Source organism: Micropterus dolomieu, linkage group LG08, assembly GCF_021292245.1.
Source record: "Micropterus dolomieu isolate WLL.071019.BEF.003 ecotype Adirondacks linkage group LG08, ASM2129224v1, whole genome shotgun sequence".
NCBI lineage: Eukaryota > Metazoa > Chordata > Actinopteri > Centrarchiformes > Centrarchidae > Micropterus > Micropterus dolomieu.
In genome coordinates, this window is record NC_060157.1 from 22774206 (window position 1) to 22788703 (window position 14498).

General features: G+C 38.7%; 4 protein-coding genes across 4 annotated transcripts in view; 2 read left to right on the top strand and 2 right to left on the bottom strand.

Moving 5' to 3' along the window:
- LOC123974939 (vesicular inhibitory amino acid transporter-like) overlaps positions 1-2930 on the top strand; it is a 14387-nt gene extending 11457 nt beyond the window's left edge. The window contains exons 12-17 of the mRNA XM_046055981.1: positions 814-981; positions 1524-1591; positions 1666-1708; positions 1830-1890; positions 2309-2385; positions 2479-2930. Coding sequence (XP_045911937.1) covers positions 814-981; positions 1524-1591; positions 1666-1708; positions 1830-1890; positions 2309-2385; positions 2479-2535 — 474 coding nt within the window. The 3' untranslated portion in view covers positions 2536-2930. The remainder of the gene's footprint in view (positions 1-813; positions 982-1523; positions 1592-1665; positions 1709-1829; positions 1891-2308; positions 2386-2478) is intronic.
- A 562-nt stretch (positions 2931-3492) lies between these two features.
- Positions 3493-9565, bottom strand: LOC123974940 (PRELI domain containing protein 3B-like). Its single transcript, XM_046055982.1, has 6 exons — positions 9420-9565; positions 7785-7953; positions 6867-6956; positions 6293-6363; positions 5873-5975; positions 3493-5743 (listed from the first exon to the last, which is right to left on the bottom strand). The coding sequence occupies exons 1-6, from the start codon at positions 9449-9451 to the stop codon at positions 5627-5629; spliced, it is 582 nt and encodes a 193-aa protein (XP_045911938.1). The 5' UTR covers positions 9452-9565; the 3' UTR covers positions 3493-5626.
- A 2010-nt stretch (positions 9566-11575) lies between these two features.
- On the top strand, positions 11576-12898 carry atp5f1e (ATP synthase F1 subunit epsilon). Its single transcript, XM_046057695.1, has 3 exons — positions 11576-11713; positions 12096-12217; positions 12700-12898. Coding segments are annotated over exons 1-3 (156 nt in total). The 5' UTR covers positions 11576-11681; the 3' UTR covers positions 12702-12898.
- An 80-nt stretch (positions 12899-12978) lies between these two features.
- The window catches only part of si:dkey-11f4.7 (piezo-type mechanosensitive ion channel component 2), a 57967-nt gene continuing 56447 nt past the window's right edge, over positions 12979-14498 (bottom strand). The window contains 1 exon segment of the mRNA XM_046055653.1: positions 12979-14036. Within this exon segment, the coding sequence (XP_045911609.1) occupies positions 13781-14036 (256 nt within the window). The 3' untranslated portion in view covers positions 12979-13780.

A 14498-nucleotide genomic window follows, 5' to 3' on the forward strand; every position in this document is an offset into this window, starting at 1 on the left:
CTTCGTGCCCTGGATGTGCATCCCACAAATCTCCATCAACTGCAAGATGCTATCCTATCAATATGGGCCAACATTTCTAAAGAATGCTTTCAGCACCTTGTTGAATCAATGCCACGTAGAATTAAGGCAGTTCTGAAGGCGAAAGGGGGTCAAACACAGTATTAGTATGGTGTTCCTAATAATCCTTTAGGTGAGTGTATATCCATATTAACCAGGGGTGGTGATGGCACAGTGATAAGACACATGCCTTTGGTGTGGGAGACCCAGGTTTAATTCCCTTCTGTGACACGTCCTCCAGTGTATCCCTGAGCAAGACACTTAACCCCTAGTTGCTCCAGAAGCGTGCAACCTCTGACATATATAGCAATTGTAAGTTGCTTTTGATGAAAGCGTCAGCTGAAAAAATAAATGTAATGTAAATGTATTAAAGTTGCTGTTAAATAGAATCCTGAAGTAAATCTGACGGTCGACCAGATTCCAACACAAACAGGAAAACGAGAGGTTGTAATTTAAAATGATTAGACAAATACTAACTAACACATGAACAGTAACAAAGTTTAAAACTTCTGAGTATAGATCATACACTGTATAGATGCACATTGTTTTTATCTCTTTTTTTAGACTGGATAACAAAACTTTCTGAGGCACATCTATTTAGTTCAGTATTGTAATGCAGTTATAATGCACCACAGAGTGCAACTTGTTATCCCTTCTCCCCTCCCAGTTTTTCTGTCCCAACACTGCTCTGTTCATGAAATGTTGTCACAATATCTTAGAATGAAATGCTTACCATCCACTTGTTTCTCTCTGCAGCTCCCCAAGATCTTTCCAGGTCTGCTGATGAATCTGCAGGCTTATGCCAGAGAGGTTCCAATGTTTTCCTTCCAGCCAGGTGCTGTTAAACTGGACCTCCAGTGCGCTGTCAAGGCTTTTGCCATCCAGCCAAATGGGACCCAAACCCCACTGTTCAAACTCAATGTTGTGAGTACTTCTGGCATATCGACACACACCAGAATGAACGCATGCAAGTGTCTGTTATGTTTTTCTTTATTTTAATCTTTATATAACAACACAACACAATATTGTGATGTGATCGCACATTTAAGTACATTCAAACCTTGTTCGCCCAGTATGTTATTACATTTGTGCCTTACAATTATTATCACTCAAGGAGCAAGTTACACAACTCGAGGCATAATGAATACATGCAGCTGTTTGTGTCTTCTGTGTTCATGTATTCATTCAGTTTGAAGTTATACTAGTGCTAAAAGGATTTGTCAATTAATCTAATTGGTTAATTGACCAAAAATTAATGAATAACTATTTTGATTAGTGACTAATAGTTTAAGTCATTAATCAAGCAGAAATACTGAACATTTGCTGGTTCCAGCTTTTCATACGAGATTTCTGACATTTTGTCGACTAAACAACTAACTGATTATCTTAAAAAAAAAAACCTGACAAGTTAATCATAATAAAAATTATCATTAGTTGCAGCTGTAATTTAAAACTCTTTCTTTCAGGACTTGAACTTCAGCGGTAAAGCGTGGATTGCTGATGGAAGACTGAAGGGCAACATCGTAAAGAACAAGTGAGCAACACCATGTTTTAAAAAGAGTTCACAAACTCAGACTTAAACTAATGATACAACTTTCTCTTAAACAGTCTTACAATGACGCTGGTGTCGAGCGAAGTGGGCACCTTTTCGGTAGGCTACATGATATATTATAATAACTGCATCAAATTTCATTGTAGTCTCAGTCAGCCTTTTGTGTGAACAAACTGAGGAGAATCAAACAGTGACGAAAGAATCACGTTTCTCTTTGCAGACTGATCCTTTGGAAAACCTTGCGAAGATGGGATCGAGGGTAATCTTGGCAAAACTGAACGGTGAGCCTTAGTGATGCGAGTTCTCGCTTCAGTCACCAACCGGTGCTCTGAGAGTGTAAGGTGAACGATTAGTAGCTTATAAATAGTCATTTACACTCCACTCCAATCATCACTATTGCCCCAAACAGTTTTTATTTTGTGTTTTTCTTTCTGCTATGTTCAGGGATATTTGGCACAAAATTGGCAGCCTATGAAACGTTTTATTATTCCACTCTTTGGAATAGCAACGTAGTGCTTAGAATGTTCAGTGTGAACTTATTTCATTACAGTAAGGTAGAGCAACACAGGACAGCAAGCATGTTTTTATTCAGAATTTGACCATTCCGTACTGATCCAACATAATGTGGGGGGAGCTACAATACTGTATAATGTGAACATGTTCATTGTCCTTGTCTTGACATGTAGCTTTCTGTTTCAGAGAAACTGGCAGTGGGTGTTATTTTACCCAGAATGAGACAAGCACAGCTGGTCAACACAGTTCTGGAAGTGGATGAGGTCAGTATTAGCAGAAGTACACTGTTGAGTGAATGTTTTTTAATTAAGAGAAGAAATGGTTACTGAGCTGACCATTGTCTTTATTCCTGACAGGGATTTATAGCCATCTCTTCAGATGCTGAGGTGCTACCAGACAGAGGCTTCGACTGACAACCTGGCCTGTTTAACTCTGGCACATGGGTGCACTTCATCTCAGTTCAGATTCTTAAACTTTAAACCAGTGAACAAACTGGATGTGTATCTGACACCACATGACAAAAGCACTAGCGTGTAAAAAGGTACAGCTACATATACACTGGACTGTAAATGTTTAACACACCTGCCTACACAGTAGATAATCAACATTTCTGTACTCGTGATTTACCATTTCAGTTTTCAACCTGCAGCTCAACTTTTCAAATGTTTATAACATGGAGGTGTACAGCCTAAAATTTGATCTTTTGTTGACAGAATAATGTAAAGATGTTTTGTTTTTTAATGCATTCACACTATTATTAATCTAAAAATTGTAAAACCTAGCTGAGTAAAGGGATTAAAAATCTTAACTGAACTTGTTTTTTTTTTACCCCATTTTACAAATCTCTACTAAAAGATGTGGCCTTTGAATCCAGTCTGATTTTCATGTGATTTGATTTTATCTTTCAAATTCTATTCATGGAGGTTTTGTTATAGCAAAAAGGAAACATTTGTGGTTTGTCACAGTATGCTGTGTCACTGTGTTATAATCCCACCAGAGGGCACCAGATTTAAATATATATAAACATGAAAAACATCTGAAAATGCACAATGATGGCAGGGATTAGGACAGACTATTTAAGGGCAACCTTTTTTTTTTTATTCAGACATTTGAACTTTCATTTACTGCCATTTTTGACCCCCAGGGATATGAATACCATATCTTGATTTATCTGCATTTTCCACTTAAAGCAATTTAGTGGCATCTTCTCCAGCAGTCAGGAGCCAATTAGCAGCTTTTTTTTTTCTAAAGACAAAATCAGGGACAAAAACACCTGAACGTAAGATCTAAGGCTACACTGAATAAGAAAAATGTGCTGTTTTGGTTAAGGAGAAAACCTCAAGAGGTAATGAAGACACTTCACCACCATATTCATCAAACAATGACATCTGTTTATTTTGAAACCTTTCAGTCTGCACTCTTTAGATTCTGTTACATGTTGACATTCTTGGAATGTAACACCAACAACAAAATATAAATAAGCCTATTTACAGCCACTGTTCCTCACAGAAAAAAAAAAAAAAAAAAAAAAAAAAAGTCTCACTTCATGAAGAGACACTGCCACTATCCACTGACTGGCTGAGCGACCAGACCAGACTTCAAACAGAATGATCCTGAGCTGGAAAATACATGAGATGTAACAGTTAGTTGACTATGAACACGCCTTTCAAAAGAAGCTCAGCTGAACTGGAAGCAGGTGTGAAAAGTACTAACTGAAACCATGACAGTCGATGATGACAGTCGATGGAGATACTGACTGTGGAGACTTGTGATGCTGAGCTCCATCAACAGATACTGTAACACAAATAGTTTTAGTTGAACCACTAACCACTTTAAATGTAAACGTGTCAATTTGCAGAACTGTTATTACAATTTCTAGAGAGAAGAATGAATAAGAATTACAGATTATGTTGGCTTTATTTTAACACGGTTTTTATGAAAGAAGCAAACAGGGAAACTGAAAACTATGCTAACTATGTAGCACCTGAGAGTCTGCAATGGCATAACAAAGGGAAATGAACTATAAAAACACCACAAGCTAACAGCCTTTAAAATCGAACACAATTTAACAGCCTTTGTCAATATTTGCTAATACAAATGTATTATAAATAACACCATCTACAGACAGTATGAAGTACAAAGTTGTTTTGTTCATGATAATAAATATAGCTTGAAAAGTGTTTAGGGGTTGATAGCACACAGTGATTCTGAACACAACCCTGCAGAGCTCCTCTTACAAGACAACAAATGAAACACTGAGGTGAATGCAAACATGTTGCTCAGTGCTCAAACACTCATTTTAAAGCCCTGCATTGTTTAAGGACATCCTGCTACTTAAAGTGAAAGTGTAAGTACACATACTGAAAATAAGTTAGACATTCAAGTATGCACATTCTTACTGTTAACACTTAACTATAGAACAGAGAAGAAACAAGAGAAACACAGAAATCAAGTTGTTTGTATCCAGAAGATCAGAATGTGACCACCAGAAGTGACTACAGCGCAGTATACCATGCTGACATCTTCAGCAGACAGATCCGTATCAAAAAGCAAATTACGGTAAACAAATAAAGGCTTCGAGACTTCGATAAATTGCAAGTTTTAGCTGGTCTTCATCGTTGTACAAAACCTTATCAGCACTACCCTCTGCTCCTGTGGTGTGGACTGCTTTGGACCACTGCACCCAAAAGTATTCTGGATTACACAGACTCACTCAGAAAGCTGGTGTACTTCCACCTGATGGCACGAGACTCGACAGGCTGTACCAGACCAGGACAAGTTCAATTTGTGTTCAACACCATGCAAATACACCCACAAACTGGATTCGTTGTCTGGCCACGTAACCTGCGCTCGGCTCTGCTTCCTCTGAGCTGCACCTGTCTTTACCTCAAAACAGAGAGACCTTAGATATCACGCTAGTGCAACGTGTAACTTACAATTTCAGTTCTTTCATACTTTGTTACAGCCCGTTTTGATTGCTGGAGGGGGTTTTGGCTTCGAGAAACTTTGGTCAGTTCTGTTGTACAAAGCAAGATCAGCCAATCCAGAAAAAGTCAGTAACAAGTGACTTCATTTCAGCCGTTATCAAGGATTTGGAAATAAGAAGGGAACATAAGAGAGATTAAAAGTTTAAGATGAAGGGGAGAAAAGAAAAGAGGAAACTTATGAAATGATGTGGAGGCACAGTGTGAATATTTATAAAAAAAAAAAAGAGCTTTAACATCACAAGACTACGTCCTATGAGCTTCAAGTGCAGTCCAATTCAACCCTGTTTGTTTTTTATACCGTCATCAGCTCAACGCTCCCCATCACTGCCCACAGCGGCGAGTATCAAACTCGTCTGCGCAGACTGCTGAGGAGGAACGAACAGCAACTTCTTGTGATATACACAAAGAAAGGATGGGGCTGTGGATATTAGGCTGTGCTTGCAGATTGGGTGGGAGGAAATGTATGAGAGGTCCGTCGGTTCATGATGGCGGACAAAGCAGCGGTGGAAGGCCGGGATCATTTGTCTGCAACAGCTGCTGCCATGGGAACGCGTATAGTGCCACGAGCGGTCGCCGCCAACTCCTCGATTTCTGTGTTTAGTCGTCTGATGACCCACTCCATCGCCTCCCGACCCTGAGACAGACAGAGGAACAGACGGAGTGTTACAAAACATAATGTGAAGTGACAGGTGTGCCGTTATGAAAAGAGATGTTGGGCCATACTGTCACGACGAGTTATTGGGAGATTTAAAGGTGGCTTCACCTTGCCAGCGTTGGCAGAGATGGTCTTGGCCATGAGACCCTCGAGGTAGCTACTCAGACTGACACCTTTCACACTGATCAGAGCCTCCTGTGTCAGCACCGTCCTGAACACAACAAATAAAAAGGTCACAAACAGTGCTTCTGAAACAATCAGCACAATGTTAAATCTGTTTTTTTAATACATTTTAGAATCTTTCAATTAAAACAAAAACCTTTTGCCAACAAAAGTCCTCCATAAATCCACGAGTAATTTTAGCATTTACAATTCCCCTTGAAATACTCAGGTCCAAGCAGACACATTTAGACAGAACTAGAAAATTGTAATTATTTAGCCCACGAGTGACATTTGATATTTATAAAAGAATAAAAAATGTTTTATATAATAGGACATTTTATATATATTTTTTTAAAAGTCAGTTACTTTTCAGGATCCTGCGGATGTGGTTTGTAGGTCAACTTCTCATCCACAGATACCAGGTTAGTGAAGGAGATCTGGAGGGAAAAAACAAAAGTTGGCATTTGTCTTAGTAAAGCTGTAAAATATATTTCTCATAGTGAACATGTTAAAGCAGGAAAAACACAAATATGTAACTGATAACATTAACAATGGCTTCAACTGGGATGCAACAATTAATTATGTTATGTCTCTCTCTCTCTCCCTGTCCAATAAGTCTTCCACAATGACTGTGACTGCTTAATGAAAAATCAGGTGCCTAAGCTGACTGAGGAAATGACTGCAGTTAATTAGTAGACTGCTGTGACATTGTTAAAAAAAAACCCAACTCTGTTCCACTAGAAAAAGAAAATAGTCACAGATATACCAATATACTAACAGAATAGCTCAACCATAATAACTTCCTGCATTCGATTACATGAGAAGTACTTTTCTGTGTCCTACTAAATACTGGCATGCACTCTACTGTATCTAAGACAAAATATCACTTGGTATCACTGTCAATCAAAACAGTTCTTACTGAAACTGTAAATATACTCACATTTGTAGATTTCAGCTCAAAGGTCTTCTCTTTGGGGTCTACTACTGAATGTTCCTGAACATAAGTGTATGTTCTTGTTACCCCAATGATCTGCAGGAAAAAGGCTTGGTTAAAAAACACAAACCCAAAAGAATAAAAAATTATAAAACCTCCTGACATCAGCCTCGTTCGAGATGAGCTAGGCCTGAGCAGAATATATGAGATCAAGGTGGTTGCCGCTGTTGAGGCCAGGCCCGCTGCTCTCCACTGACTGCAAAACTTAAGGGCATGGTAGGAAACACCTGGCACTGCCCTGATCTAACCGCTGATTGGTTTAGATGTCAGATCAACATGTTGCTTTATAGAAATTTCTCATTGTTTAATTGGAGAGACTTTGATTAATTAGTTGTATTTTCTCTTAATAGAATTTGTGGTGAATGGTGACAGACTGAATACATTTAGCTTACATTACGTATAGTTCTCATAGACTGCATACAATCTATGATAATGTGTCTACAATATGAATATTACTTATTAAATTCTTTAGTCATCATGAAGCTAGTTTCTTAAGTTTGAGAGGGACAGATCCAACAATCAAGTCTGGACAGTAGATTGTATACACCAGCAGCCTGATTTGATGGCATGCCTTACTCAAATAATTGAGTAATATGGCATTTTGATAGTCTACCTGTCACACAGAAGAACATAATGCAAGCAGCAATTACCTGTGAGTACTAAATACAAGCTAAATAGATTAGTCTGATAACATTTTATTAATCGGGACCTAACAGGATGTGAGTGTTTCTGTGAAGGCTGCTAGAAGCTGACTGTCCGCTTTTTGTCACTGCTACCGCCTGCTCTCATGCACTTTCCAGGCAAGGCACAGTTATATAGCCTATAAATCAATCAGCATTACACAAGCTCAAGGGTCTGACTTACAGACTTGGCCATGGCGGGGAGCCCCCACTCTGTGCTGAGCAGCCTGGTGCTGTGTAACCGTCCCGTTGAGTCCACGCTTCTGTCCAGAACATCCACACCAAACACATTTGGATTCATGGGGTTGGGGTACTTCTGCATCGCCGCCTTGGTCACCGTCTCCCATGGGTGGCTGTTAAAAATAATATTGACATTAGAAACGGCAAGTTCCCAAAGACAATTTAACATTCTGGAAAACACTGCAGATGTTAGCAATGTCAATGTTAGTCATCTCTGGAACAATTAGATTATAATCATTGTGGCGATGTCAGTGCCTTCAATGTTTCGTGTGTGTAATTTCCGGGACCCACCAATAAATCAAAATGCACTGTTATGATATGTTGAATATCAAGAATTGATAATCAGATTGATTGTTTATGTCATTCTGCCCATTTTCACCACTGAGATAGTAAGCATATTATGCTGGGCGAAAGTGAATAAATAACTTCTGTCATTCTCAAGCTTGACACAAAATGTCTCTTATCAATATGCATCATGCAAACACCAAAACACTCATGACTGTGTTTCACTCACTATACAGAGAGACCGCAGCAACAACACTGAAACAGCAGTAACAATAAAACTAAGCTGGATACATAAGAGACACATTTGCCATTTTACAAGAAAATATTTCAAACATGTCGTGCTGTCTCATCTGGATCTACAGCAAAATTAAGTCTAGCTGTACCTTTACACATTCATCTCATATGTTTGACAGCTTTTATTCGTTTGATTTTATTTGATTCCATGATTAATGAGAAATCGGACCTTACAATGTTACAAAATCATTTTCTAAAATTTTTTCCAAGTTAAAATCCGATATTGTCATCACTAAACATTGGTACAGAATCAAAATGGTGGAATAACCTAAATATTCCGGCTGCCATGACAGGCGGGAGGAGGAACGCCCATCAACATAGATTCATCGAGAAACTTCTGGAAACGGACAAAAATCTCGCGACCATTGTTATACACTTACTGTCTGATAAGCAAAAATACGAAAAATACACGCAGAAAACACGGATATATTGTATTTCCATCGCAGGATCTGGCAGCCAGCCAGACCGTTATGTAACAGTTGCGGTAACTTAACTGTTAAACTCTGTTAATCCCCGTGGTTGATGCAAGACACGTGAAAAGCACATGAATCCCTTCACGGTCGATTAAATTGTGACATGTTGCAATAAGCGTTAAAATAAAACCTGACGTAAGGTTATAGGGCGAACAGCGTCCGATAGCCAAAGCTAACAGTAAACCGCTAGCTAACCTTCAAGTAAACTCTGCTCGCTAAATAAGTTTTCTTCAAGCGCAGAATGACCGACACATGTATATATTTGTTGAAAAAACATTGAACATAATGGCGAACGGAGGTCACGTTGTTTACAAGCTAAAATGTGGAAACTAACATTAACGACAAACGGTACGGTAAGCCGCAGGCTCTTTGTGTGAAGTTACCTAACTTCAACCTTAGCAAGTAAGGAGGCTAACAACTGCAAGTTACCTTACGGGAAACTCGCAAAAACTTCTTATACGAACGGAAATATGTTACTTAACATATACAGTTGTACAAAACACTATCACGGACCGAAAGCTACTCACTTGAAAATGTGCTCTGACGCCCAGATCTTCATTTTATTAGGCTTTTCTGTCAGGGGTCGGGAGCCCCGGCGACTAACGACAGCGTGACACCGGCCTGAGGAAGATGAGAGGAAGGGACAGCAGCAGGAAACCTTTAATGGAGCCTCAGCAGCGAGACTCCCTCTGGTGGCAGAAACAGCTGCTGCACTCTGCCGTCCAGAACAATCTCCCACAGAACAAATGTTTTTATTTCATACATTTCAGCAGTGTTGGGACAAGTACTCAGATCTTTTATTTAAGTAGAAATAAATACACTGTGGAAATACTCTGTTACAAGTCGTTATTCAAACTTTTACTCAAGTAGTAGCCCAGTTTTTAAAAAAGCGCAAGAATATACTGTATGTTATACTACTGGTCTATAATTACTGACACATCGATGTTTACATTTATCTGACGCTTTTATCCAAAGCAGCTTACAATTGCTATACATGTCAAAGGTCGCACGCTCAGGGACACAATGGTGGATGTGTCACAGAGGGGGAATGACCCTGGGTCTCTCACACCATGTGTCTTATCCAGTGCACCATCACAGCCAGATGTTTGCTTCAGTTTAATGTTGCAACTGGTAAAGGTGGGACTCAGATTACTTTATGTACTACAGTAACATGTGAGTTTCTCGTGTAAACACTTATCTTAACCTATAATATTAAACAATAATGTGTTTTTGATATATTACATACATTATTAATCTCAATATGATATGAGTATTTCCCTCTGAAATGAAGTGGAGTAGAAGAATAAAGTAAGAGAAACTGGAAATACCTAGCCTAAGTAAAGTCGCCTACAGTACTTGGAAAATGTTTTAGGCACGTGTGGAAAAAATGTTGAAAACTAAGAATGCTTTCAAAAATAGACATGTTAATAGATTATATTTATCAATTAACAAAATGCAAAGTGAGTGAACAGAAGAAAAATGATTTTGATATTTCATCTAGGTTCACAAAGTCATGGACTTTGTCGTGGAGTGGTACACCAAGGAAACTTACTGCAGATGAAAGACACATCATACTCACTTCCCTTTGCATTCAGAAAATGTCAATCAGCTCAGAACTGGCAGAAAACAGTGGGACCCTGGTAAACCCATATACTGTCTGGAGAAGTCTGGTCAGAAGTGGCCTTTATTAAATACTTACATTCACAAAGCCATACCTCCAATGTGGAAACAAGGCCAAGAGACCCAACTCTGCACAAAAACACAGGAACTAGGGTGCAGAATAATTAATGGTCTCCTCAATGTTGAGTAGTACAGGTGGATACTTATTCATCATGCAGTACCATCAGGGAGGCATCTGATTGGCCCCAAATTTATTCTGCAGCATGAGAACGACCCCAAACGTAAAGAATTATTAATCTCAATATGAAAAGTAGGAATGATCTTCGGCATTTAGAAGAACAATGAGTCCTGGAAGTGATGTTTGGGATTACATGAAAAGCAACTGAGGCTGCCTAAATCCACAGGACTGTGGGTACATTTCCAAGATGTTTGGGCCAACCTACCTGTCAAGTTCCTAGAAGAACTGATGCTGTTTTGAAGGCAAAGGATGGTCACACCAAAAATAGATTTGATGTGTTTTTCTTCTGTTCACTCACTTTGCATTTTGTTAATTGACAAATATGATCTATGGTCTATTTTGAAAGCACACCTGCCTTAAACGTTTGTGCAGTACTGTATAACAAATTGGTTTGGGATTTTTGAATACCAAATGGATTAAAATTCCCCTACTGTATAAATATTTAAATACTTTGATATTAGTACAAGGTACAGTAACTCCTGGCCCTGTTATTTCTGTTGGTGGATCCTTTAAGTCAGTAAAAACCTGTACATATATAAACGTACATTCCTAAGAGCTAAAATGAATAAATAAATCAGCGTTCTCATTTCTTAACGTAATTCACAGTAGCCCAATTCCAGAGGACCTTAAAAAGATAGGTGACTAAGTGACATCATACTACCAACAAACCAAACCGATAAACAGGCCTACAGAAAATCATTATCCTCAACATAAGATTAAATCGAAATCACAACAGAAACACATGCAACATGTATTTAACTTTCACTTTTTAAATCTATCACTGACACAGGCGTCGTCTGGAGGGGCGGGATAAGTGACTGTCAATCATGATCAAGCAATATTCTTATTGGGTGGGGGAAAGCTCTGCGTATCTCACGCGACGTCATCACGCACTTTTCCAACCTGCCCTTGAAGCCACAACACAGGCAAGATGGTTGCATACTGGAGACAGGCAGGCCTAAGGTAAAAAAATCTAAATAAATGTATGTCTGCAGAGTTAGTTTATTGGTCACCGCGTTATGTTAATACGGATTTGTTATTATAACTGAATACTTTAACTAAAACCTTGTTATTCCGTCTATATTAAGTCAGATTGCTAACGTTAACGTTACATAGCTAACGTTACCATAACGTTTCTGTAGTTAGTTTTAGCAATAGCTTTTCCACTCACACGCTAAAAGGCGCTAATGTTAATTAATAACCGTTCAAGATGTGAATCTTTCTGTTATGCATCGGATACATAATTTGTTCTTAAAGAAGCAGTTATATTTTTTTCTTCCAGATTGATCACTGTCAGTATTGCTTGCCCTTTAGCATGCGGCTAACAAGTGTGTCCTTTCCGCAGCTACATCCGCTTCTCCGCTATCTGCGCTAACGCGGTGCGGGCTGCTTTGAAGCCGCAGTTCAAAGTCGAGGCAATAAAGGCCGCAGAATCCAGTGTGAAAGTCCTCAAACCCAAAACAGCATGTAAGCTCATCGAATATTATAATTTACCAGCACCATAGGAAAACTGCATAACGTTACATATCTGGAGCTCTATCATGGCCCCTGACAGTCTTTGTATTTCAAGGAGGCAGTCGTGTCATTGAGTGGTGTCAGTGTGCAGACTATTGTGGAAGAAGTAATTTTAGAAGATATAAATGCTTGTGTGTTGAAATGTTTCATTTACAAGAAATGTTATTTAAAAAAAAAAAAAAAAGCACATTTTATATAGGCTACAGTACACATTAACAGTGAACAAAAGCCAGATGTTATATTGGATTATTGTTGCTTATTCATGAACATTTAAGCATTATTGTAATGTTGTACCTAATCAAGGTGGTGTACAAGTAGACTAACCCTAAACCTGCACCCACTGATATGAATGATTTAGTCTTTTTGGGCTTTTTAATAATTTTCACCATGATATTTTCAGTAATGTTTCTGTCCTTCTGCTGTTTTCCCTTCAGGATATGAGACCATGATGTAGATATGTTTTTCCTTGAGTTGTGAGGTCCTGTCCTGCAATCTGTGGAGAATAAAGGGGGAAAAAATGGATGGACATCAAGATGACCTGTTTAGAGACTGGGGACCTGAGTGAAATTGCTGTTTCCCCCCACCCCTCTTCATTTGTAATTAAAATTGTATTAAAGATGAATATCGGAAATACATTTTGTTCCCTTGTATTTTTGGCTTGTTGGTGAACGTAGTAGTAGAAGTACAGCGCTGCAGAACGCGACACTGAAACATTTTTGTCCAACAGTTTTTATTTTGGTATAAATGAATCAGTGCAGTAGTCTACATATCGCACATATACAGAAACATGGTATTTACAGAGATTTGAGAGTTTGTGTTTATCCAGGAGTATATCAATGGTTTGTTGAAATTCATTGTTCCTGCAAGAATCTAAGACAGGGAATAAGATTGCATGTTTTCTGTACATCAGTAAAAACCTTAATCCAAAATTATTAGAAATGCATGCATTGCCCAGAGAGCTGAAAATCCAACTAAGCAAATAACAACTGACAGGCACTTTAATCGTTCAACTGAAGATCAGAGTAATTGGTGTTTACTTATTCAAAATTATTGTAACGCGTTAATGTTTATAATCTGTATGATTTTCCTGTACTTTGAACATATAACCTGTATTCAAACCAGGAAAAGTGTTTTTGTCAGTGTTAATTCTTTTAATGGTATGAAAACAGTTCGAACCATTTTTATGAGCCCTGATCTGCTCAAAAAAATATTTGCGTCCCTTTTCCATGAAGGTCAGAGGTCAAGATTAGTAGCAGGGTCAGAAAGGGACTTGATCTTTCTCAGGGGCACTTCAACAGGGTTCTTAATTACAACAGGTTCATCAATCACAAGTTCCCCCACAAATTCAATTTTAATTGCACTTATCGGAATAAAAATGAAAATACTACTGCACCAAATTGTATTTGCTCAGAAACATCTATTTTGAGTGATGGGAGTTCAGTATGGACACATCCAGAGACGGATCAGAGATTCACCCATGATGTCCTGTACTAACAGAGGTTATGCCACCAAACCCTAGCTGTCTTTCTTCTCTCTGGTCATTTTGATCATGGTCTCCGGCGATCGGTAAAGGAAGATGAGTTTCTCGAACAGCGTCTCCTCCAGCTCCATCTCTCCTGTCTCCCGGACCACGAAAATGTCTGTGCAGAGCTTTAGCACCCGGTCCACACACGGTAGCTCCTCAAACATGATGGATCTGGAGATCCCGTTGAAGAACTCCCTGACGAACTTTCCGATGACCAGTACAACTGACATGTACAGACCTACGATGCTGCAGTTAAGAGAAGTGGAGCAATGGGGAAAAAAGCCTATAGTCATGTTGTCAGTTAGAAAAAAGACCATATTTCTTAAATTTCAAGTTATATCGACCTGGAAATGTGTAAGATTTAAGAAACCATTTGCCCAAAATCTCACTTTTCTTTGTTTTACCAAAGTATAACTGCAAACCTTGTGTCATCATGTTAAAGGAATACTCTGGTATATACAAGGAAGAAACGAGGCACATGGGTTATCACCATCAGCTGTATATTATATTGGGAAAGAGATTTTGCTGTTGACTGTTTTAAATCTAATGTTTAGTCCACAAACTATTGGGGTGAGCTACAGCAGGTACATTATCTTCAAACGTAGCAAAACATAGACTGACTTTAAAGTTTAAGAAGAAACAAGGGCTGGGTTTGAAGAAATGTAGCAGAGATTTACTCAATTGCTCAATTATAAGAAGAAAGATTTC

Excerpts from the sequence above, each read along its gene's own strand:
- LOC123974940 (XM_046055982.1), bottom strand. The coding sequence starts at position 9,451 with ATGAAGATCTGGGCGTCAGAGCACATTTTCAA. Across the intron at positions 7,954-9,419 it reads GCGTCAGAGCACATTTTCAA|CCACCCATGGGAGACGGTGA; the intron begins GTGAGTAGCTTT and ends TATTTTTAACAG. Across the intron at positions 6,957-7,784 it reads TCCCCGCCATGGCCAAGTCT|ATCATTGGGGTAACAAGAAC; the intron begins GTAAGTCAGACC and ends TTTTTCCTGCAG.
- atp5f1e (XM_046057695.1), top strand. The coding sequence starts at position 11,682 with ATGGTTGCATACTGGAGACAGGCAGGCCTAAG. Across the intron at positions 11,714-12,095 it reads TGGAGACAGGCAGGCCTAAG|CTACATCCGCTTCTCCGCTA; the intron begins GTAAAAAAATCT and ends TCCTTTCCGCAG.